Source organism: Oncorhynchus gorbuscha, linkage group LG07 (genome assembly GCF_021184085.1).
Source record: "Oncorhynchus gorbuscha isolate QuinsamMale2020 ecotype Even-year linkage group LG07, OgorEven_v1.0, whole genome shotgun sequence".
In the NCBI taxonomy this organism is placed as follows: domain Eukaryota; kingdom Metazoa; phylum Chordata; class Actinopteri; order Salmoniformes; family Salmonidae; genus Oncorhynchus; species Oncorhynchus gorbuscha.
Window position 1 is genome coordinate 19630833 of NC_060179.1, and position 23831 is coordinate 19654663.

The 23831-nt window shown below is 43.8% G+C and overlaps 2 protein-coding genes and 1 pseudogene across 2 annotated transcripts; all 3 read right to left on the minus strand.

The window, feature by feature from the left end:
• Positions 1–4697: 4697 nt before the first annotated feature.
• Positions 4698–7335, minus strand: LOC124039600 (stonustoxin subunit beta-like). The gene is made up of 3 exons (XM_046355749.1): positions 7201–7335; positions 6890–7051; positions 4698–6772 (listed from the first exon to the last, which is right to left on the minus strand). Coding segments are annotated over exons 1-3 (684 nt in total). The 5' UTR covers positions 7202–7335; the 3' UTR covers positions 4698–6251.
• Positions 7336–9542: 2207 nt separating this feature from the next.
• On the minus strand, positions 9543–11535 carry LOC124039598 (annotated as a pseudogene).
• Positions 11536–17740: 6205 nt separating this feature from the next.
• On the minus strand, positions 17741–22554 carry LOC124039601 (E3 ubiquitin/ISG15 ligase TRIM25-like). The gene is made up of 6 exons (XM_046355750.1): positions 21928–22554; positions 21249–21344; positions 20815–21048; positions 20558–20717; positions 20292–20453; positions 17741–18389 (listed from the first exon to the last, which is right to left on the minus strand). Exons 1-6 carry the CDS (start codon positions 22501–22503, stop codon positions 17854–17856), a joined length of 1764 nt encoding a protein of 587 aa, XP_046211706.1. The 5' UTR covers positions 22504–22554; the 3' UTR covers positions 17741–17853.
• Between the last annotated feature and the right edge of the window lie 1277 nt (positions 22555–23831).

Genomic DNA, 23831 nt, shown 5'->3' on the forward strand with positions numbered 1-23831 from the left:
ATACCATATAAAGTTTTAACCCATAATTTAAAGCATTGTGTTGGTATGAATAATTCCCTAAGTTCTATACACCAGCTGAATCTGGTAATTATTGTTGTAGCTGTTGAGCAAGTTGAGGAGACTGAATTACTTGGTGTTAAAACGTAGATGTTTTTTTGACTCCACACTCCACAAAGCAAGTCCTGCAGGCTCTAGTTTGATCTCCTCTTGATTATCCTCTTGTCATATGGTCAAGTCCTGCAGGCTCTAGTTTGATCTCCTATTGATTATCCTCTGGTCATATGGTCAAGTCCTGCAGGCTCTAGTTTGATCTCCTCTTGATTATCCTCTGGTCATATGGTCAAGTCCTGCAGGCTCTAGTTTGATCTCCTCTTGATTATCCTCTGGTCATATGGTCAAGTCCTGCAGGCTCTAGTTTGATCTCCTCTTGATTATCCTCTGGTCATATGGTCAAGTCCTGCAGGCTCTAGTTTGATCTCCTCTTGATTATCCTCTGGTCATATGGTCAAGTCCTGCAGGCTCTAGTTTGATCTCCTCTTGATTATCCTCTGGTCATATGGTCAAGTACTGCAGGCTCTAGTTTGATCTCCTCTTGATTATCCTCTGGTCATATGGTCAAGTGCTGCAAAGAAGGAACTAGCTAAGCTGCAGCTGGCACAGAACAGAGCGGCACGATTTGCTCTTCATTGTGATCAGAGAGCCAATATCAGTACTATACTATGCATGCCAGTCTCTGCTGGCTAAGAATTTAAGAAAGACAGACAGCATCACTTCTTCTTTTTATAAGAAACATTAATGTGTTGAAAATTCCAAATTGTTTGCATAGTCAACTTACCCCACAGTTCTGTCACACACACCTCCTCACACAACTCCCCACAAGATCATTTCACAGTCCCCAGGTCCAGAACAAATTCAAGGAAACGTATAGTATTATTTTGGGGCGGCGGGTAGTCTAGTGGTTTGAGAGGTTGAAAGGTTGCTACATCGAATCCCTGAGCTGACAAGGTAAAAATCTGTCGTTCTGCCCCGGAGCAAGGCCCCTGTTCCCCCGTGGCCGTCATTGAAAATAAGAATTTGTTCTTAACTGACTTGCCAAGTTAAATAAAACTATACAGAGACATAAATGCCTGGAACTCCATTCCATTTCATACAGTGCAAGTCAACAGAAAACCTGGTTTAAAAAAATGTATAAAGCAAAACCCCCATGTGTATGTACTGACATTGACTTATTCCACATTTTTTTTGTGTTACCTGAATTCAAAATTGATAAAAAAAATATAAAAAATCTCACCCATCTACACACAACACCCCATGATGACAAAGTGAAAACGTTTTTAGACATTTTTGCACATTTATTGAAAATGAAATACATAAATATCTCCCTACATTAAGTATTCACACCCCTTTGCTACGACACTTCAAATTGAGCTCGGTTCATTCAATTCCCTTTGATCATCCTTTGGATGTCAGTACAACTTGATTGGAGTCCATCTGTGGCTATTTCAATTGTTCGGACATGATTTAGAAAGAAACACACCTGTTGTAACGGCGTTCTTCGTTTGTCGAAAGAGAGTTGGACCGAAATGCAGCGTGGTGGTTACTCATGTCTTTAATAAAACAAATGACGATACATGAAATAACTTAATAAATACAAAAACAACAAACGGAACGTGAAAACCTATACAGCCTGTCTGGTGAACACTAACACGGAGACAGGAACAATCACCCACGAAATACACAGTGAAATCCAGGCTACCTAAATACGGTTCCCTATCAGAGACAACAAGAATCACCTGACTCTGATTGAGAACCGCCTCAGGCAGCCAAGCCTAAACTAGACACACCCCTAATCAACCACAATCTCAATGCCTACAAAAACCCCAATACGACAACACAATAAACCCATGTCACACCCTGGCCTGAACAAATATATTACGAAAACACAAAATACAGTGACCAAGGCGTGACACCTGTCTATATAAGGTCCCAGTGTGTTTCTGGGACAGTGCATGTCACAGCAGAAACTATAACATGAAGTCCAAGGGCCTGTCTGTAGATCTCCGATATAGAATTGTGATGAGGCATATATCAGGGTACTAAACAATTTCTAGAATGTTGAAATTTTCCAAGTGCACAGTGGTCTCCATCATTGGGAAATGGAAAAAAAAATAGAGCTAGTTGTCCAACCAAACTGAGCCACTGGGCAAGAAGGTCCTTGGTCAGGGAAGTTACCAAGAAAACAATGACCACTGTGAAGGAACTACATAATTCCTCGGCTGAGATGGGAGAACCTGCCAGAAGGACAACTGTTTCTACATCACTTCACCAATCTGGACTTTATGGTAGGGTGGCCAGATGGAAGCCACTCCTGAGAAAAAGGCACATGACAGCACGCCTGGAGTTTGTAAGAAGACACGTGAAAGACTCTGAGATCATAATTCTGTGGTCTGATGAAAAAAACATTTTACTCTTTGACCTGAATGCAAAGCGCTATGACTGAAGGAAAGAAGGCACAGCTCATTACCCATCTAACACCATCCGTACCCTGAAGCATGGTGGTGGCAGCATTATGCTATGGGGATGCTTTTCAGCGGCAGGGACTGGGAGACTGGTAAGGATAGAGGGAACAATGAATGGAGCCAAGTACAGGCAAATCCTTGATGAAAACCTGCTCCATAGTGCAAACGACCTTAGACTAGGCAGAAGATCTACATTCCAGCAGGACAATGACCCCAAGCATACAGCCAAAGCAATACTGGAATTACTTTAAAACAAGCCAAAGCCCAGACTTGAATTCCGTTGAACATCTCTGGGAAGACTTGGAGATTGCTGTTCATCGCTACTCCCCATGTAATTTAACAGAGCTTGAGAAAATCTGCAAGGATGAATGGGAGAAAATCCACAAATCCAGATGCAAAGCTGATCAAATCAAATCAAATTGTATTAGTCACATGCGCCGAATACAACAGGTGTAGGTAGACCTTACTACAGTGAAATGCTTACTCACGAGTGCTTACCAACAATACAGTTAAAAAATATATGGATAAGAATAAGAAATAAAAGTAACAAGTAATTAAAGAGCAGCAGTAAAATAACAATAGCGAGACTATAAACAGGGGGGGTACCAGTACAGAGTAGGTAGAGTAGAGTTATTAATCCAGCGATTATAATTTTTTCATGTGATCATAGTTTATTAAACCACTTGTCTTTTAAATCAGGCAGAATGGTAACTACTGTATCTTACTGCCCTCAATTAATAGTGCTGCTTGGTGTATGCTTGGTAGTGCTGCTTGGTGTATGCTTGGTAGTGCTGCTTGGTGTATGCATGTCCTTAATTGATAATCCTATGTGCATTTATCTCATTACCTTTAAAATGATGAGAGATGCGATTGGGATTAGGTGTAAATCCTAGCTCTGTACTACTCCAAACACCAGCGCTCTGCCTACCTTACTGTAGTCTCGTAAACTATGCATAGTTTGCCACCTGGTGGACTAAATGATCAACACAAATCTGACCTGAACAATACAGCACAGATTTATGGCTGCTTGTTTAAATATATATTGTGAAAATATAATTTTTACTGAAATATTAAGCACTAATTTATGGTAAAGTATGTTTTTACAAAATGTGAAAAACAGAATAATAATTTTAATTATATTACTATTTCAACTTATTCTCAAAGACGGGGTTTTATTCATGCCTAACACTGATCACATGTTTGAATTGTATCAAACACATTAGTCGGTGCAAATGAGAAACTACAAAGAGAGTATTTATTACAAAGTAACAATCTTGTAATTTTATAGCAATGTAACATAACATAGGGACCGCTCTAGTATAGGAGTATACAGGATGTCAACAATAGGTAGTGTCTTCCATCTATAAGAATCCCATCTGTCTATGATCATTTGATGCTTGTAACGGTCCCAGAGAAGTTGATCCAAATATCAAAGTAACTGGTATTAATGCTCAGACAATACAATTATTGAATGTAGCAATACTGTTTGTGATATTAATAGTAATGTAGTAATACTGTTTGTGATATTAATAGTAATGTAGTAATACTGTTTGTGATATTAATAGTAATGTAGTAATACTGTTTGTGATATTAATAGTAATGTAGTAAGACTGTGATAGTAATAGTAATGTAGTATACTGTTTGTGATAGTAATAGTAATGTAGTATACTGTTTGTGATATTAATAGTAATGTAGTAAGACTGTGATAGTAATAGTAATGTAGTATACTGTTTGTGATAGTATTAGTAATGTAGTATACTGTTTGTGATAGTAATAGTAATGTAGTATACTGTTTGTGATATTAATAGTAATGTAGTAAGACTGTGATAGTAATAGTAATGTAGTATACTGTTTGTGATAGTAATAGTAATGTAGTATACTGTTTGTGATAGTAATAGTAATGTAGTATACTGTTTGTGATAGTAATAGTAATGTAGTATACTGTTTGTGATAGTAATAGTAATGTAGTATACTGTTTGTGATATAAAGACAGTAGTGGTGTGTGGGTAAAATCACTAAGGAAAATAAGCCAAGCCAGTGAAATAGCCATATTACAACCTGTTGTGATGATAGTGTTGTTTGCTCTATAACCCATTTGTTCATATGCCACCATGATATACAATAAGGCAGTGACAACAAAAAAACAACAATCACACAGTGGTGGAATAAATTCAACTACACATACATTTGTTTCATTACAAAACCGAAGAGCATCAAATCAAATCAAATGTATTTATATAGCCCTTCTTACATCAGCTGATATATCAAAGTGCTGTACAGAAACCCAGCCTAAAACCCCAAACAGCAAGCAATGCAGGTGTAGAAGCACAGTGGCTAGGAAAAACTCCCTAGAAAGGCCAAAACCTAGGAAGAAACCTTGAGAGGAACCAGGCAATGAGGTGTGGCCAGTCCTCTTCTGGCTGTGCCGGTGAAGCCCACAAAGCTGTAACAAATAGTTATATCACCTGCAGTACGGTCAAGCAAGTTAATGTTTTCAACAGTTTACTAAACAACTACTGATTTAGAATCACGGAGTTACCACAAGTCAGCACAAACACAACAGGAGCACCGCCTCTGCTATTCCAGCACCATTTCAATTAAAAAATGTAAACATCATCAAATCAATAAGGCTATTTATGCTTAGTTTAATACACTGAAAACAAACTTAATGATATCAGAAACAATTTAGTCCAATAAATGTTGTGCGGCTGTCCATGGTACGGATTTGTGTGTGTGTGTATATGTCTGCGTGTTCACACTTCTTGTAGACTAGTTGAACGCCAATACCATCCTCCTATCTTTCATGTTGGCAAAACAGTCTATGACTCTGTCGTACAGTACACTCTTTGTTTTTGTTGCCAGAGGCTACCGAGCTAAAAAAGGCCGGTGACACAACCTTTTCATTTTTGGTTAGATCATAATCATTGACCTGTACAGAGAATTAAGCCAAAACCACAATTCCAAGTCCCCATCTCCATCCCACGGCTTAGGAAAAGGACGATTTAGCAAGCTAGCTACTGCAAGACATCAACACAAGCAGACCAGAAACAGACACGTTTTCGTGAAAATTACATTTAGCATAGGGAGGTGATTTAAATGGTGTGAAGCCAAATCCAAACTACCCTCCCTTGGGGGGCGTTTTACTGCACCAGGACAACCCAGAGTTCAGCACATTTCAATGCTGATTGGCTAATTATTTTATAATATTTTAATCAAGGAAGTCCAAATGCTTGCTGGCATCGATCAATCAAATGCTACGGCGGCAACATGTTATACTATTTTGGGCTACACATACTGAGACAGAGGGGCACTGTTTCCCTCGCTCAAATGATTTCTTCGGTGAGATTCAGCCCCTTGCGAATTGATGGAAAATGATAAACACACTGAGAGAGATGAATGAGACATTTTTTTTTAAATATATGGGGAAGCCTGGCTACCCTTGCCGTCCGTGAATACACGCCACAGTATAAAGACAAGGTATTTATATTACATACCGTACCTGCCTCTGTTCCTCTCTGGTAGAGGGCTCATGCTGACTGTGTAAGTGGGAGTTTTATACAAAACCCATTTTAGAAAAATGCACTAAGGCAATAGAATCACGGTAATTTATGTGCACATTTATTTAAACTTCATAATACTTCTTAATCTTATAATATGGATCTTTCCGCTCACTATTCTGACCCTTTTGCTTGTCTTTATTCTAAATGTATCACTGTAACTAACTGTAACTCATCACTGAGTCGGTGTCACTATCTTGAGAGACGTAGTGACATAGAACCCAGGATAAAGGGGTTCAGTGAAATTGGTCTGGACTCTGTGGAGGAGGGTCATTGCGTCAAAGACACTGTAGAAGGACAGAGTTCCTGCCTTGTGATCCAAGTACATTCCTACTACTCTGGTGGAGCGGGGGACTGGTATGTCAGTCTGTTTATCATTGTGATAGAAGTAGCAGCTAGAGGCACCACACTCCAAACACCAGGACTTATTACTGCTTCTTAACCACTCATTATGTGCTCTCCTGCTGATCCCTTTATATGAGACAGCTATACAAACCTCCACCCCGGTCCATTCTACCTCCCAGTAGCAGGCCCCAGACAGACCCTCTCTACACAACACCTGGGGGCGTGTGGTAAATCTGTCTGGATGGTCAGGATAAAGCTGGTCGTTGTCACTCCATGTCACCTTTCTGTTCCCCTCAGACAGACGCAGCTCTTTATGTGCTGTGTTGGGATCCAATGTGAGCTGATAGGAATCTGAGGAGGAAGACAAAACAACAGGTGAAATGTATGTGTGCATGTTTGTGTCCTCATGCGTATGCATGTGTGTGTGTGTTTTTGTACACGTGTATGTACAGAATGTTCTTTCCTCACATTCCACGAACTCCTCTCTGGTCTTGGGTTCAGGCCTCGTCTTCTGACAGGTGGTGTCATTCCCATGTGATGCTAATCCACCAACTGACAGTCCAGACTGAGTTGTGCCAAATGACGGAAGACAACGGGGCTCAGAAGGTGGAACAATGTGGACTTTTGTCACTATGGAAACAACAGGAAATCAAGTATCACTTGTGTACACTGATCATGACATAAACATTACAGCAAGTCAATGGGATAAGTAACTGAAAAAGGTTCTCCATTGAGAACAAACATTCAAGCATAAAGTTCACCAAATGTACTGAACTTACTAAATGGCAGATAGGATCTCGATTAATTCCGTAGCGTGGAATATCTGCGTTCTAGCGTGAATGGCATTTAAAGGCAATGGTAGCGAGTTCGTGGAGACTGCATTCACAGTAATGTAATGTAGTTCGTCTGCTGTTTGAAGAGAGTCAGACCGAAATGCAGCGTGTAGGTTACTCATGACTTTTAATGAAGAAAATAGCGGTACATGAAATAACTGAAAATACGAAAACAACAAACGAGAGAAACTAATTACAGCCTATCTGGTGACTAACACAAAGACAGGTACAATCACCCACGAAATACAACGCGCACTCAGGCTGCCTAAATACGGTTCCCAATCCGAGACGAGAATCAGCTGACGGGACAGAGGGGCAGCCCGGGACAGAGGGGCAGCCCGGGACAGAGGGGCAGCCCGGGACAGAGGGGCAGCCCGGGACAGATGGGCAGCCCGGGACAGAGGGGCAGCCCGGGACCGAAGCAGCCCAGTACTGAGGGGCAGCCCGGGACTGAGAGGGAGCCCAGTACAGAGAGGGAGCCCAGTACAGAGAGGAAGCCTAGTACTGAAAGGAAGCTCAGTACTGAGAGGAAGCTCAGGCAGGTAGTAGGCTCCGGTAAATCCTGGCTGGCTGGTGGACCTGGATGATTCAGGTTGTCTGGCCGATCTAGAAGATCTTGGCAGACTGGCACTTCTGGCGGATCCCGGCAGACTGGCACTTCTGGCGGATCCTGGCAGACTGGTAACGCTGGGCCGACTGGCGGCGCTGGGCAGACAGGAGACTCCGGCAGCGCAGGAGAGGAGAAAGGCTCTGGCTGAGCTGAACAGGCGGGAGACTCCAACAGTGCAGGAGAGGAGAAAAGCTCTGGTTGCGCTGAACAGGCGAGGCGCACTGGACGCGCTGGGCCGACTGGGAGCACTGGTGGCGCTGGACAGACAGGAGACTCCGGCAGCGCAAGAGAGGAGAAAGGCTCTGGTTGCGCTAAACAAGCGGGAGACTCCGGCAGCGCAGGAGGGGAGAAAAGCACTGGCTGCGCTGAACAGGCGAGGCGCACTGGAGGCCTGGTGCATGGTGCTGGAACTGGTGGTACTGGCGCGAGGACACGCACAGGAAGCCTGGTGCGGGGAGCTGCTACCGGAGGACTGGTGTGTAGAGGTGGCTCTGGATAGACCGGACCGTGCAGGCGCACTGGAGCTCTTGAGCACCGAGCCTGCCCAAGCTTACCTGGCACGATGCCCACTCTAGCCCGGCCAATAGGAAGGGCTGGTATGTGTCGCAGCTGGCTCTGCACCCGCACTGGAAACACCGTGCGCTCCATAGCATAACACGGTGCCTGCCCGGTCTCTCTAGCCCAACGGTGAGCACAGGGAGTATGCGCAGGTTTCCTACCTGGCATAACTATTCTCACTTTTAGCCCCCCCCCCAATATTTTTTGGGGTGACTTTCCGGTTTCCAACCGCGTCGCCGTGCTGCCTCCTCATACATGCGCTTCTCCGCTTTAGCTGCCTCTATTTCCTCCTTGGGACAGCGATATTCTCCCGGCTGCTCCCAGGGTCCTTGACCGTCTAATTCCTCCTCCCATGTCCAAATCTCCAAATGATGCATTCTCTACCATTGCAACTGCTCTTCACAATTAACAGGGAGAGTAGGCTCAGGTCTGTTTCCTGACTCAGCCACTCTCTCTCTGCGCTTTCCCCTGTTACCTTCAGTTTTCGCTCTGTATAGCAATGCTTTCCTTCTCGATTCCATACGTGTATAGCCCTCTTCGCATTGCTGTAGGGAATCCCAGGCGGGCTCCTGCACTCGCTCTGGGTCGGCCGCCCACCTGTCGAATTCTTCCCACGTAGTATACTCCTTGCTTCTGTTGTCCATAACGTCCACCTTCAGATCCTGCCAGTTCACACGCTGCTCGGTCTGTGAATGGTGGTGGGTGATTCTGTAATGTAGTTTGTCTGCTGTTTGAAGAGAGTCAGACCGAAATGCAGCGTGTAGGTTACTCATGACTTTTAATGAAGAAAATAGCGGTACATGAAATAACTGAAATACGAAAACAACAAACGAGAGAAACTAATTACAGCCTATCTGGTGACTAACACAAAGACAGGTACAATCACCCACGAAATACAACGCGCACTCAGGCTGCCTAAATACGGTTCCCAATCCGAGACGAGAATCAGCTGACTCCAATTAGGAATCGCCTCAGGCAGCCAAGCCTAACTAGACACACCCCTAATAATACACACTCCCAATTAATACAACCCCAATACGAAATACAACATATAAACCCATGTCACACCCTGGCCTACCCAAACATATAACAAAACACAAGATACAATGACCAAGGCGTGACAAGTAAACGCTGCATGTGTCGGCTCAATCGGAAATGACCCTTAAATATCAAGCTCGCTACAATGCAGATTATCTGCTCTATGGATTTAATCGAACCCTAACTTGCATCGCATATACTGACCTAATACAGTATGTTACCTACTTTTTACAGAGATCTTCGCAATTTCCCCAGAGCAGATCTTTTCAACTTGACTTTTCAGCCAGAGACTGATTTCCTTATATGCTCAAAGGAGACGTGTTGATTGAAAGTGATGCTGGGTAAGGCCTTAGATCCAAGAGGGACATAGAGAGACTGGAAACTCTACAGATGCACGAAACAAAAAAAGATTAGAAAACAGAAAAAAGATTATTGCTGTGAAAGTTTTAAAAAATAATTTTCAGCAGTAAACACCTGATGCTGGGGACAGAGAGTCACTGATATCACCTGGAGGAATTGAATGTTGTCTTCTGTGTTTGAAAGCTTCTCCAACTCGCCCTCTCTCCTCCTCAGCTCAGCCATCTCCTGGTCCAGTTGCTTCAGCAATCCTTCAGCTCGACTCACTTCAGCCTTCTCCTGGGCTCTGATCAGCTCTTTCACCTCAGAGCGCCTTCTCTCAATGGACTGGATCAGTTCAGTAAAGATCCTCTCACTGTTCTTCACCGCTGTCTCTGCAGAGCACTGTTAGGACAAGCCAAAAGAGAGGAGGGGTTGCATTTTAACCAGCCCATTCATTCAGCTCTCGTCAGAACCCCAGCAACATGTTCCCTACAGAGGGGCTCAATAGGATTGGAACATATTTTCCAGTTTTTCTGCAGTTTAGTTTAGAAGGAATAAGTCACTTTAGAGGGCTAACTGCTAAGTAAATAGATGTAAATGGTTAACAACACTCACCTTGAGTGAATACACAGCCTGTCTCACCTCTTGCATCTCATTCTCTTTATCCTGGATTCTCTGTTTGGATTTCTGTTGTTTTCCCCCCACCTGGCTCTGCAGGGAAACACATGTAATCCCATGGTTCCTTTGTACAAGTGATTCTGTCTTAATGAGAACAGATCAAACTTTATGATAGGTCAAAGTCTATGCAATATGGAAAAGACATGCGCGTGTCTGTGTGAGTCTGTATGAGTGTGACCGATCGTGTTCGATCACAGATCTCCTGCGTGCCAGAAAATATCATTAGCCTGCTAAGCCAAAGCCTAGGCATTAGCTGAAAGAGCCAATGCAACTATTCAGGTCTCAGTAAAGGTAACATCACATGAGTGTGTATATTAGCACAGCTAGATTATTGGGTGTTGGCTGACTTCCTTTTCAAAGCTATGTTGTACAGTAGTGACTAATGTTCAGCAATGAATGGTATTTTCACAGTGATACTCTGAATGAGCAGAATTATAGATTGTCAATACCTGTCTGTCAATCCTTTCTGATTCAGCTGAGACTGTATCATGGCCTTTATGCTTATCCATTGTACACAGATAACAGATAAACTGCTGATCAGTATGGCAGTAAATCTCCACCAGTTTGTCATGATGAGAACAGATCTTCTCCTCTAGTTGTGTGGAGGCTTTGACCAACTTGTGCTTCTTAAAGGTAGGAGATTCATAGTGAGGCTGGAGGTGAGTCTCACAGTAAGAGGCCAGACACACCAGACAGGACTTGACCGCTTTGAGTTTTCTCCCAGTGCAGACATCACACGCAACATCTCCAGGTCCAGCATAATGGTGAGCAGGGGTACCTGCTTGGAGTCCTGTCTTCTTCAGAGTCTCCACCAATTCTGCTAGCATGGTGCTTTTCTTCAGAACAGGCCTTGGGATGAAGGTCTGTCTGCACTGGGGGCAGCTGATCAGAACACCCATCACATAATCCTGATCCCAGCAGTCCTTAATACAGCCCATACAGTAGCTGTGTCCACAGGGAATAGTCACCGGATCCTTCAGTAGATCCAGACATATTGAACAACTGATTGAGTCCATGGCTGCTGCCAATGTGGTGCAAACACTAGCCGAATGATACTACTTTCGTTGCTCTAGAATTGTTTGTGTTTTTGAGTGGGAACATTCCTGGTTGTACACAGTGTTGTGTTGGACAGACACCAGGAAGAGGGTTGTGATTGGACAGAGGTGGTTAAGGAAGTTCTATTTATAGTATGTGTGTCATGCAACACTCCATTCTCCCAAACTGACAATTCACTCGATGCAGACCACTACACCTCCAAGTACATAGCTATAACCAGATTTATTGAGGAAGATTAAAGTGCCGACTCAGGAGAACAGTCTGTAGGCAGTATGATGGTAGATCAGGAGGTGATCTGGAGTATGTGAACTGGAGTCCTGGGCTCCCATTTCACTTGGCAACAGTGGCGATCCTCAATGGTCATAGACTTACAGTGTGTTCTAGGGGATAGGTGTGAGCAAGGTGCTACGAGAACATAATGAGTAGTTATTTGTGATGGAATATGAGTTCTAGATCAGTGATTCTGTATAGTGCCTTGACAGCCGATCCTGTCAAACTGGTTAGTTAGAAGATACGAGGGTGAAGAAATGTAGCCTGATATCCAGGCCTGTCTGTGCTAACGATAGCACAAACCCTCTGGTACTCAAGCTAGGAGAAAGGAGGGAGGCTTGCAAACACTGGAGACATAGAAACCCTATTCTCCATATACTGTAGCACAGAAGCAATCGTTTAGTTTAATTGTGGTTGTTGCCAACATAACAATGTGGCAAAACATATTGTGTGGGAAAGCTGTGAAAAGTAGCTTATTTACTTGGGCACATAACCACAAAACGGATTGGTTGCTCCTCTATTACAAACCCACGGCAATTGTTATGAATTCCCTGTCGGTGTCTGTAATTCACAGCCCTCATAAACCTCTGTAGTAGGAGCCCTCTCCGGCAAGAGTCGGGGTGTCTGCCTGCTGATCTCTGCCCCCTCTGTGACCTGGGGCTCTGACCACTGGTTGGTTGCTAGGGGCCAGTTGTTAGGGCACTGGACACATGTCCATCCTCATTACTGCATGTCACATACCGTCCTACTCTGTGTTCCTCAAGCAGTGTCAGAGATTGTATTGTGCACAGTATATTCATTAACTCTGTTTTCTGGCCATTACAGAACCACCAATCTATGTCTGATGTATGTCCATAAAGTGCCGTTGTGTGTTGCTCTGTGAGGCCGCTTCATCCCCCTCTGACCAGGGGAGGTTCTGTAAGGTCATAGATCAGCCCAAATGTTGAGTCATTCTCAAACAGCAGTGAACTACCAGTTCTTCAGTGATGCACACTTCTAGGTGAAACTATGACTACAGTAAAATAACGTACTACACATACAGTACCAGTCAAAATGTTGGATGCATGTACTCATTCAAGGGATTTTCTACACTGTAGAATAATAGTGAAGACATCACAACTATGAAATAACATACATGGAATTATGAGTGTTATTGAGATTGTTCAAAGTAACCATCCTTTGCCTTGATGACACCAAGCTCACTCTTGGCATGCCCTCAACCAGCTTCAACTGGAATGCTTTTCCAACAGTTTTGAGTTCCCACGTATGCTCAGCACTTGTTGGCTGCTTTTCCTTCACTCTGTGGTCCAACTCATCCCAAACCCTCTCAATTGGGTTGAAGTTGGGTGATTGTGGAGGCCAGGTCATCTGATGCATCACATTCCTTCTTGCTCAAATAGCCCTTACACAACCTGAAGGTGTGCTTTGGGTCAATGTCCTGTCGAAAAATCAAATGATGGTCCCACTAAACGCAAACCAGATGGGATGGCGTATCGCTGCAGAATGCTGTGGCAGACATGCTGGCTAATTGTGCCTTGAATTTTAAATAAATCACTGACAGTGTCACCAGCAATGCACCCCCACACCATCACACCTCCTTCTAGATGCTTCATGGTGGGAAGCACACATTCGGAGATCATCCGTTCACCTACTCTGCATCTCACAAAGACACTGTGCTTGAATCCAAAAAATCTCAAATTTGGAGCTGAGCAAGGCACTGTACAGAATCACTGATCAATAAATCAAGTTGCATCTTAAATAACAACACATTACCCGCTGGTTGAATCAACTTTATTTCCACGCCATTTCAATGAAATGACGTTGAACCAAAGTGGAATAGGTGTTGAATTGACATGTGAGCCCAGTGGGCATGTTCTCGCAGCACCTCGCTCACGCCAATCACCCTGCCAAGGGAAATGAGAGCCATTTCCCATATTCCAGTTCTCCAACTGTTCAACCATCGTTCCACCTTGTGACTTTTTCCTCATGAATCATCATTTTAATCTTCCTAAATAAATCTTGTAATAACTATGCATTTGGAGGTGTGGTCTGTGTCTAGTGAACTGTCTATTGGGTCAGGTTTAGGGTTAGGCTTAGTATAAATCAGTCAATCAATTGTCTTTACTGAGCCCTTTTTACAACAGTAGTGGTCACAAAGTGCTTTACAGAGACCTGATCCTAAAACCCCTGAGAGGAAATAATGCAGATGTAGGAAACAGTGGCTAGGAAAATCTCCCTGGAAAGACAGGAACCTAGGAAGAAACCTAGAGAAGAACCAGGCTCTGAGGGGTAGTCAGTACTCTTCTGGCTGTGCCGGGTGGAGATTATAAGAGTACATGGACATTTGTATTTTTATTTTATTAGGGATTCCCATTAGTTCCTGCCAAGGCAGAAGCTACTCTTCCTGAGGTCCAAACACATTAAGACACTTACATCACACATAAAATAAAATATAAAATAGTGCATCATATAACACTGTCACACCACCACAACACAAAATGTATCATTTGTATTTGTATTTCTTATGGATCACCATTCATCTACTCTTCCCGGGGTCCGGCAAAATACAATTTAAAAACATTACAATACATTCGTAACAGATTTCACAACACACTAAGTGAGTGCCTCAGGCCCCTACTCCACTACCACATACAGTACCAGTCAGAAGTTTGGACACACCTACTCATTCAAGGGTTTTTCTTGATTTGTACTATTTTCTAGATTGTAGAATAATAGTGAAGACATCAAAACTAGGAAATAGCACATATGGAACAATGTAGTTACCCAGAAAGTGTTAAACAAATTCAAATATATTGTATATTCTTCAAAGTAGCCTCCTGTCATGCCCTGACCTTAGAGAGCCTTATTATTTCTCTATTTGGTTAGGTCAGGGTGTGATTTGGGTGGGCATTCTATGTTTTCTATTTCTTGGTTTTGGCCGAGTGTGGTTCAAGTGTGTCTATCGTTTTTCTCTGATTGGGGATTTAATATAGGTTGTCATTTTCCATTTGGGTTTTGTGGGATCTTGTTTTCTGTATTGTTTCTTTGCCTTACTGAACTGTGCACATTCGTTTTTAGTCGTTATTTTGCTTTTGGTGTCATCAAATAAAAAACTATGTACGCCTACAACGCTGAACCTTGGTCCGGTCATGGCTGACAAAACATTACGGGAGGCAAATGTAAGTAGTTATAACGTCATAACGAGTCAAGCCAAAAATGTACAATGTACAATTGAGAGGAATATGTTAGCTAACGTAGAGACAAACTGTGCATATTTTTTCTCTGAATAGAAACATCATAATATTAATCAAATTAATTAAGCCAAATTTCTTAAAATTAATCCCATATACTATGTTATTACAAAAAAGGTTTTACATTCTCTGGTAATGCCAATACGGGAGTACTATCAAATGCTTCTCAAGGATGCCCTCTGGTGGTCAAACTAGCAATAACTTGCAGTAACAGAAGAAATGGCTGAGAATTAAATGACGTGCCACAGAATGCTGCGGCAGCACACAAGGTGTGCTTCAGTATGACGTAACTTTTAAGGGAGGAACCACTGTATGTAGAAACTATAATGATACTTATTTTCAAACAACTGCCCTGTTTCTGGGCCGCAAATTGCTTTTGACACACAAACTGGTCCCAAAAAAAGTCTGTTGAATTTTAGATTCCAGTTGTGCCCCTCGAGCCAAAATGATTGCCCACCCCTTTAGGTGGTGATGCAAAGACCTTTACTAATGAAGGGTATTTCAAAGGTTTTCAATTAGCCTTTTTAATCTGCTTCGTTCAAGGGGGGAGGGTGGGCTCAGACTGGCATCTGCCTGTGGCCTCCAAATCAAAGTCTGTCCCTAGTGATAGTGATGCACAAGCTATGTCTATTTTAAACATCGGCTTCTCCTGATTTACTAGCTTGAAAACACCTTAAAAGCTTGAAAACCCCATTGAAAACCCTATTAGATATTTGCAGAGTCAAAGATAATAGTTTCAGTATAGTTTTAGTTTTTAAAACGGGTTTGTCAGCTCGAATTAATCCATGCTTTTGTCACTTCTAGGTTAGACTACTGCAATGCTCTATTTTCCGGCTACCCGGATAAAGCACTAAATAAACTTCAGTTAGTGCTAAATACGGCTGCTAGAATCCTGACTAGAACCAAAAAATTTGATCATATTACTCCAGTGCTAGCCTCTCTACACTGGCTTCCTGTCAAAGCAAGGGCTGATTTCAAGGTTTTACTGCTAACCTACAAAGCATTACATGGGCTTGCTCCTACCTACCTCTCTGATTTGGTCCTGCCGTACATACCTATACGTACGCTACGGTCACAAGACGCAGGCCTCCTAATTGTCCCTAGAATTTCTAAGCAAACAGCTGGAGGCAGGGCTTTCTCCTATAGAGCTCCATTTTTATGGAACGGTCTGCCTACCCATGTCAGAGACGCAAACTCGGTCTCAACCTTTAAGTCTTTACTGAAGACTCATCTCTTCAGTGGGTCATATGATTGAGTGTAGTCTGGCCCAGGAGTGGGAAGGTGAACGGAAAGGCTCTGGAGCAACGAACCGCCCTTGCTGTCTCTGCCTGGCCGGTTCCCCTTTTTCCACTGGGATTCTCTGCCTCTAACCCTGTTACGGGGCTGAGTCACTGGCTTGCTGGGGCTCTCTCGTGCCGTCCCTGGGGGGGTGCGTCACCTGGGTGGGTTGATTCACTGTTGTGGTCGGCCTGTCTGGGTTTCCCCCCCCTTTGGGTTGTACCGTGTCGGAGATCTTTGTGGGCTATACTCGGCCTTGTCTCAGGATGGTAAGTTGGTGGTTGTAGATTTCCCTCTAGTGGTGTGGGGGCTGTGCTTTGGCAAAGTGGGTGGGGTTATATCCTTCCTGTTTGGCCCTGTCCGGGGGTGTCCTCGGATGGGGCCACAGTGTCTCCTGACCCCTCCTGTCTCAGCCTCCAGTATTTATGCTGCAGTAGTTTATGTGTCGGGGGCTAGGGTCAGTTTGTTTATCTGGAGTACTTCTCCTGTCCTATTCGGTGTCCTGTGTAAATCTAAGTGTGCGTTCTCTAATTCTCTCCTTCTCTCCTTCTTTCTCTCTCTCGGAGGACCTGAGCCCTAGAACCATGCCCCAGGACTACCTGACATGATGACTCCTTGCTGTCCCCAGTCCACCTGGCCATGCTGCTGCTCCAGTTTCAACTGGCCTGGGCCCTAGGACCATGTCCCAGGACTACCTGACATGAGGACTCCTTGCTGTCCCCAGTCCACCTGGCCATGCTCCTGCTCCAGTTTCAACTGTTCTGCCTTGCTATTATTCAACCATGCTGGTCATTTATGAACATTTGAACATCTTGGCCACGTTCTGTTATAATCTCCACCCGGCACAGCCAGAAGAGGACTGGCCACCCCACATATGCTCTCTCTAATTCTCTCTTTCTTTCTCTCTCTCGGAGGACCTGAGCCCTAGGACCGTGCCCCAGGACTACCTGACATGATGGCTCCTTGCTGTCCCCAGTCCACCTGACTGTGCTGCTGCTCCAGTTTCAACTGTTCTGCCTTATTATTATTTGACCATGCTGGTCATTTATGAACATTTGAACATCTTGGTCATTTTCTGTTATAATCTCTACCCGGCACAGCCAGAAGAGGACTGGCCACCCCACATAGCCCGGTTCCTCTCTAGGTTTCTTCCTAGGTTTTGGCCTTTCTAGGGAGTTTTTCCTAGCCACCGTGCTTTTACACCTGCATTGTTTGCTGTTTGGGGTTTTAGGCTGGGTTTCTGTACAGCACTTTGAGATATCAGCTGATGTACGAAGGGCTATATAAATAAATTTGATTTGATTTGATTTGAATCCCCAAGCTGACAAGGTAAAAATCGGTCGTTCTGCCCATGAACAATGCAGTTAACCCACTGTTCCCAAGTAGGCCGTCAATGTAAATAAGAATTAGTTCTTAACTGACTTGCCTAGTTAGGTTATGTTTGTTTATTTATTTATGTATTTTTACAATTTAGTTTGTTATTTTATTTCGGTTTACTAAATAGTTTTTTCAAGATTCGTTTTAGTTTGCTATAATAATCTTGTTTGGTTTCAGTATATTCACAGTTCTAGAGACAGTGAACCCAGGATAGAGGGGCTGAGTGAAAGTGGTTTGGACTCTGCAGAGGAGTGTCATTGTGTCAGAGACACTGTAGAAAGACAGAGTTCCTGCACTGTGGTCCAGGTACACTCCTACTCTGGTGGAGCAGGAGATAGGTATGACAATCGGTTTATTATTGTGATAGAAAGAGCAACCAGAAGCATCACACTCCAAACACCAGGCCTGTTTACTGCTTCTAAATAAACCCTCGTCAGGTCCACTCCTGCTTATCCCTTTATATGAGACAGCTATATCAACCCAGTCCCCGCTCCACTCCACCTCCCAGTAGCAGGCTCCAGACAGACCCTCTCCACACAACACCTGGGGGTAGGTGGTAAATCTGTCTGGATGGGCAGGATAAAGCTGGTCCTTATAACGCCGTGTCACCTTTCTGTTCCCCTCAGACAGACACAGACAGTTAAATGCCGTGTTGGGATCCAATGTGAGCTGACAGGAATCTGAGGAGGAAGACAAAACAACAGGTGAAATGTATGTGTGCATCCAGGTGTTGGTGTGTGTAGTATATTCATGTGCATTGTACAGTCCCAGTTAGCACATTTGGTTCTTTGGAAGCTGTGTGAACGTAAGTTTTTTGTTTTATCATAGCCGGAAGGTAGGGAGGGGCAGTTCCTCTTTCTGCTTCGTAGGCAAGCGCCATGGTCTTGTAGTGGATGCGAGCTTCAACTTGAAGCCAGTGCAGTGTTCCGAGGAGTGGGGTTACATGGTAGAACTTGGGAAGGTTGAAAACCAGGCGGGCTGCAGCATTCTGGTCAAGTTCCAGGTGGCACATGCGGGGAGCCCAGCCAACAGAGAGTTGCAGTAGTCCAGACGGGATATGACAAGTGCCTGGATTAGGACCTGCACTGCTTCCTATGTGAGGTAGGGTTGTACTCTACAGATGTTGTAAAGCACGAACCTGCAGGAGCGAGTCACTGCTTTGATGTTTGCAGAGAACAACAGGGCGTTGTCCAGGGTCACACCAATGTTCTTTGCACTCTGGGTGGGGAACACTGTGGAGTTGTCAAACTTCTTTGAGTGGGCAGGCATTCCCCGGGAGAAAGAGCAGCTCCATCTTGTCGAGGTAGAGCTTAAGGTGGTGGGCCAACATCCAAGCTAAGATATCTGCTAGGCACGCAACAATGTGTGCTGCCACCTGGGTGTCAGAAGGTGGGAAGGAAAAAACAGTTCTCAGCGTCAACAAAACTCTCTCTATCCTCTATCTTCTGAAGTGTGTTTAGGTATGCTGGCCACGCCCACTAATTGATATTAATGAGTGATTTTTTATGTTGAAATATGGTCTGTTTGAATAGACTATAATAAACAGGTTTGTATAAGTTTAAAAAATGAATCACAACTGTCCTGGTGGTGTAGTGGACTAATTCCATGAATAGAGAACAGAAGATCATAGGTTTGAGGCTCACTGACACCGTGCCACAATAAAAAATAAATGCATAATTAATGCCTAAGCAAATGACTTTCCTAGGTGTCCTATCTGTGCTTGGAGTTGTAAACAGTTAACCCAAACTGAGTTAGCAGTGTAATTAAACGTCTTATTGAAACATGTTCTTAGAATGTTATTTAATTACCTTCAAATAATCTATCATTTCTGTTCACAGAAAGTTAATAAAACCTCCCAGGAAAACTTTCAGGGAACCGTAGTAAAACATTCTCAGAACCTCCTGCAGCCTAGTAATTTACATTTTTTTACTTTCATTCTCAGAACGTTTATAAAACACTCAGTTTTACCGGTTAAGAAATGTATGGCTTCGTTCCCAGAACCAGTGGGAAACCAAAAACGTACATTCCCATAACTTCCAAGGAACAAAATGTGCTGGCTGGCAAGCACTCATTAAGAGCAGGTGTGGCCAATTAGTGGATGCGGCCGACACACCTGAACACACTTATGAACAAGATAGAGTTTTGTTGATGCTGAGAACGGAATGTATATGTTTTTAAATAACACTCATAGCATGTTCTTTGAACTTAATGTTTTCTTGTGGTTTTTATGTAAAGTGGCGATCTCGATGTGCCAACCTCTGTTTGGTAGTGTCCGAACCATTTGGGCTACAAACTAACTTGCTCTACGACCCCCACAAGTGTCACGGCACTTGTCTGAAGGCAACCGGTAGCACTTTTTTTTTAAAGAATGAGGAAACATGTAGAAATCCGTATGCTGAACTACTAAAATTCCTACCTAAGAAACATGGTTCTCAGAACATTATGTGCTAGTTGGGTATCCTGCACCATTCTCAGAATACTGTGGAAAGATTGTATGCAAAATAACCATGCTCTCACAAAGCTCAAAGAAACGAATGGTTCTCAGAACGTTATGCACTAGCTGGGGTATATTCTTTCCTCACATTCTAAGAACTCCTCTCTGGTCTTGGGTTCAGGCCTTGTCTTCTGACAGGTGGTGTCATTCCCATGTGATGCTAATCCACCAACTGACAGTCCAGACTGAGTTGTGCCAAATGACGGAAGACAACGGGGCTCAGAAGGTGGAACAATGTGGACTTTTGTCACTATGGAAACATAGGAAATGAAATATATAAACACAGTTCAATACTGATCATGACAAAAACATTACAGAAAGTCAAAGGGCTCAGTAGTTGCCTAGGTTACCTACCTTTTACAGAGATCTTGGCAATTTCCCCAAAGCAGATTTTTCCTAATTGGCTTTTTAGCTCAGTGACTGATTTCCTTACATCCTCAAAGAAGACGTGTTGGTTGACAGTGATGCTGAGTAAGTGTTCAGATTGAGGAGGGACACAGAGAGACTGGAAACTCTACAGAGACATAAAAAAACAGAAAATATTATTGTTGAGAAATACAAACATTTCACTTTCAGCAGTAACACCTGATGCTGGGGACAGAGAGTATCACCTGGAGGAATTGAATGTTGTCTTCTGTGTGTGCGAGCTGCTCCAACTCGTCCTCTCTCCTCCTCAGCTCAGCCATCTCCTGGTCCAGTTGCTTCAGAAGTCCTTTTGCTTGACTCACTTCAACCTTCTCCTGGGCTCTGATCAGCTCTTTCACCTCAGAGCACTTTCTCTCAATGGAGTGGATCAGCTCGGTAAAAATCCTCTCACTGTCTCCCACTGCTGCTTGTGCAGAGCGCTTTTAGGAAACAAACAAAGAGAGGAGGGGTTCCATTTCAACCAGTTCATTCACTCAGCTCTCACAAGAAACCCAGACAACTTGTTCCCAACAGTGGGATCAGTGGGAATGGAACATGGCCCAGCTTCAGTTTTACTGTAGTTTACTTTAAAGGGGACTATCTTCTAAGTAAATACATCCAAATGGTCAACAACTCTCACCCTGAGTGACTTCACAGCCTGTCTCACATCCTGTATCTCTTTCTGTCTCTTCTGGATTCTCTGTTTGGTTTCCTTCTGTTTCTCTCCCAGTTGACTCTGGTGTAAAAAAACAAATGTCAGTCCATTGTTCATGTGTACAAGTGACTCTGTCTTACTGAGAACAGATCAAACTTCATGATAGGTCAAAGTCCATTACTTATGGAAGAAAAGTCACATGCGTGTCTGTATGCACATGACCAATCATATTCTATCCCAGGTCTCCTGTGTGCCAAAAAAGCACATAAGCCTGCAAAAGCACTCAACGCCTAGGCATTAGCTCAGGGATAGGAGATATACATAACTGAATGCATTCAACCAATATATATTTTCCACATTTGACCCAACCCCTCTGAATCAGAGAGGTGACAGTGGCTGCCTTAATCCAGGATTTCCTTAACTCGGTCCTGGGCACACACCCACCCACCTTGCCGGTTCAGGGACTCAAACCAGACACATTTCAGTTACTGGTCCAATGCTCTTAACTGCTAGGCTACCTGCCAGCCTTAGGTTATTGGGTGTGGGCTGACTTCCTTTTCAATGTCATACAGAAATATATGTGCAGTGAATAATATTTTGTAATTGATAGTATTCTCACATTGATACTGTGAATGAACAATTATTACAGAGTTGTTGTCCTTACCTGTCTCTCAGTCCTTTCTGATTCAGCTGAGACTGTATCATGGCCTTTATGTTTATCCATTGTACACAGATAACAGATAAACTGCTGATCAGTATGGCAGTAAATCTCCACCAGTTTGTCATGATGAGAACAGATCTTCTCCTCTAGTTGTGTGGAGGCTTTGACCAGCTTGTGCTTCTTAAAGGTAGGAGATTCATAGTGAGGCTGGAGGTGAGTCTCACAGTAAGAGGCCAGACACACCAGACAGGACTTGACCGCTTTGAGTTTTCTCCCAGTGCAGACATCACACGCAACATCTCCAGGTCCAGAATAATGGTGAGCAGGGGTACCAGCTTGGAGTCCTGTCTTCTTCAGAGTCTCCACCAATTCTGCTAGCATGGTGCTTTTCTTCAGAGCAGGCCTTGGGGTGAAGGTCTGTCTGCACTGAGGGCAGCTATAGACACCCTTCAGATCATCCTGATTCCAGCAATCTTTAATACAGCCCATACAGTAGCTGTGTCCACAGGGAATAGTCACCGGATCCTTCAGTAGATCCAGACATATTGAACAACTGATTGAGTCCATGGCTGCTGACATTGTGGTGCACACAGACTGAGCAGCAGAGTATTCAAGATGATCATTTCTCAAGACATGTTTGTGCTTATAAGTGGGAACATTTCCTGATGTGTTTACACTTTGTACCTGTAGGTGATGTGGCATTGGGCAGATTCCAGGAAGAGGGTTGTAATTGGACTACGGTGCCTGTGGAAGTTCCATTCATGGTACGTATGTGTGCCAAGCAATACTCTACACTTCCCAATTCTCTTGACGCAACACCTCAAAGTACATAGTTATTTAAAGATTTATTGAGGAAGATAATACGGATCATAAAGGGACAATTCAGGAGGACAAAGTCACAAGGCGGCAGGATGGAAAGTCAAGGGAAGATTTTAGAATATGTGAACTGGAGTCCTGGGCTGCCATCTCACTTGGTACTGCAGCAATGGCAATCCTCCATGGTCATAGACTATAGGGTGTTCCAGGGGATAGGTGTGTGCAAGCTGCTGCGAGAGCATAATGAAAAGTTATTTGGGATGGAAAATGATTTGTAGGTCAGTGATTCTGTACAGTGCCTTGCTCAGCTCATCCTGTCAAACGGCTTAGTTAGAAGATAAGACGGAGGAGAAATGTAGCCTGAAATCCAGGCCTGTCTGTGCTAATGTTCCACTCCTTGTACTCTGTGTCACATGACAAGAAGTGACAAGGAGTGGAATGATAGCACAAACACTCTGGTACCCAGGCTAGGAATTAGAAAAACCCTAACCTCTATATACTGTAGTACACAAGTAATTATTTGTTGAATTATGGTTGTTGCCAACACAACACTGTGGCGACATTATAACATGCAAATATTGTGTGGGAGTTATGAAAGGTAGCCTATTTACTTGAGAATACAACCACCTGACTGATGATGTGCAGATGTGTCCAGGGGTTTCGTCGGACAGGGCCCCAGTGTCCCCCGACCCCCCCGTCTCAGTCTCCAGTATCTATGATGGGCAGATATGTCCAGGGGTTTCGTCGGACGGGGGCCACAGTGTCCCCCGACCCCCCCGTCTCAGCCTCCATTATCTATGCTGCAATAGTCTCTGTGCCGGGGGGTTAGGGTCAGTCTGTTATATCTGGTGTAATTCTCCTGTCTCATCTGGTGTCCTGTGGGATTTTAAATATTCTCTCTCTAATTCTCTCTCTCTCCCTCTCTCCCTCCTCTCCCGGTGGATATGAGCCCTTAGGGCCATGCCTCAGGACAACCTGGCCTGATGACACCTGGCTGTCCCCAGTCCATCTGGTCAGGCTGCTGCTCCAGTTTCAGCTGTTCTGCCTGCAGTAATGGAACCCTGACCCGTTCACTGTACGTGCTACATTGT

Bases quoted from the DNA above. Each gene is read 5' to 3' on its own strand.
- LOC124039601 (XM_046355750.1), bottom strand. From the start codon at position 22,503: ATGTCAGCAGCCATGGACTCAATCAGTTGTTCAATATGTCTGGATCTA. The intron at 21,345-21,927 runs GTAAGGACAACA...TTTTTACACCAG, and splicing joins CAGAAAGGACTGAGAGACAG to AGTCAACTGGGAGAGAAACA. The intron at 18,390-20,291 runs GTGAGGAAAGAA...CTTCCTCCTCAG, and splicing joins CAGAGAGGAGTTCTTAGAAT to ATTCCTGTCAGCTCACATTG.
- LOC124039600 (XM_046355749.1), bottom strand. The intron at 6,773-6,889 runs GTGAGGAAAGAA...CTTCCTCCTCAG, and splicing joins CAGAGAGGAGTTCGTGGAAT to ATTCCTATCAGCTCACATTG.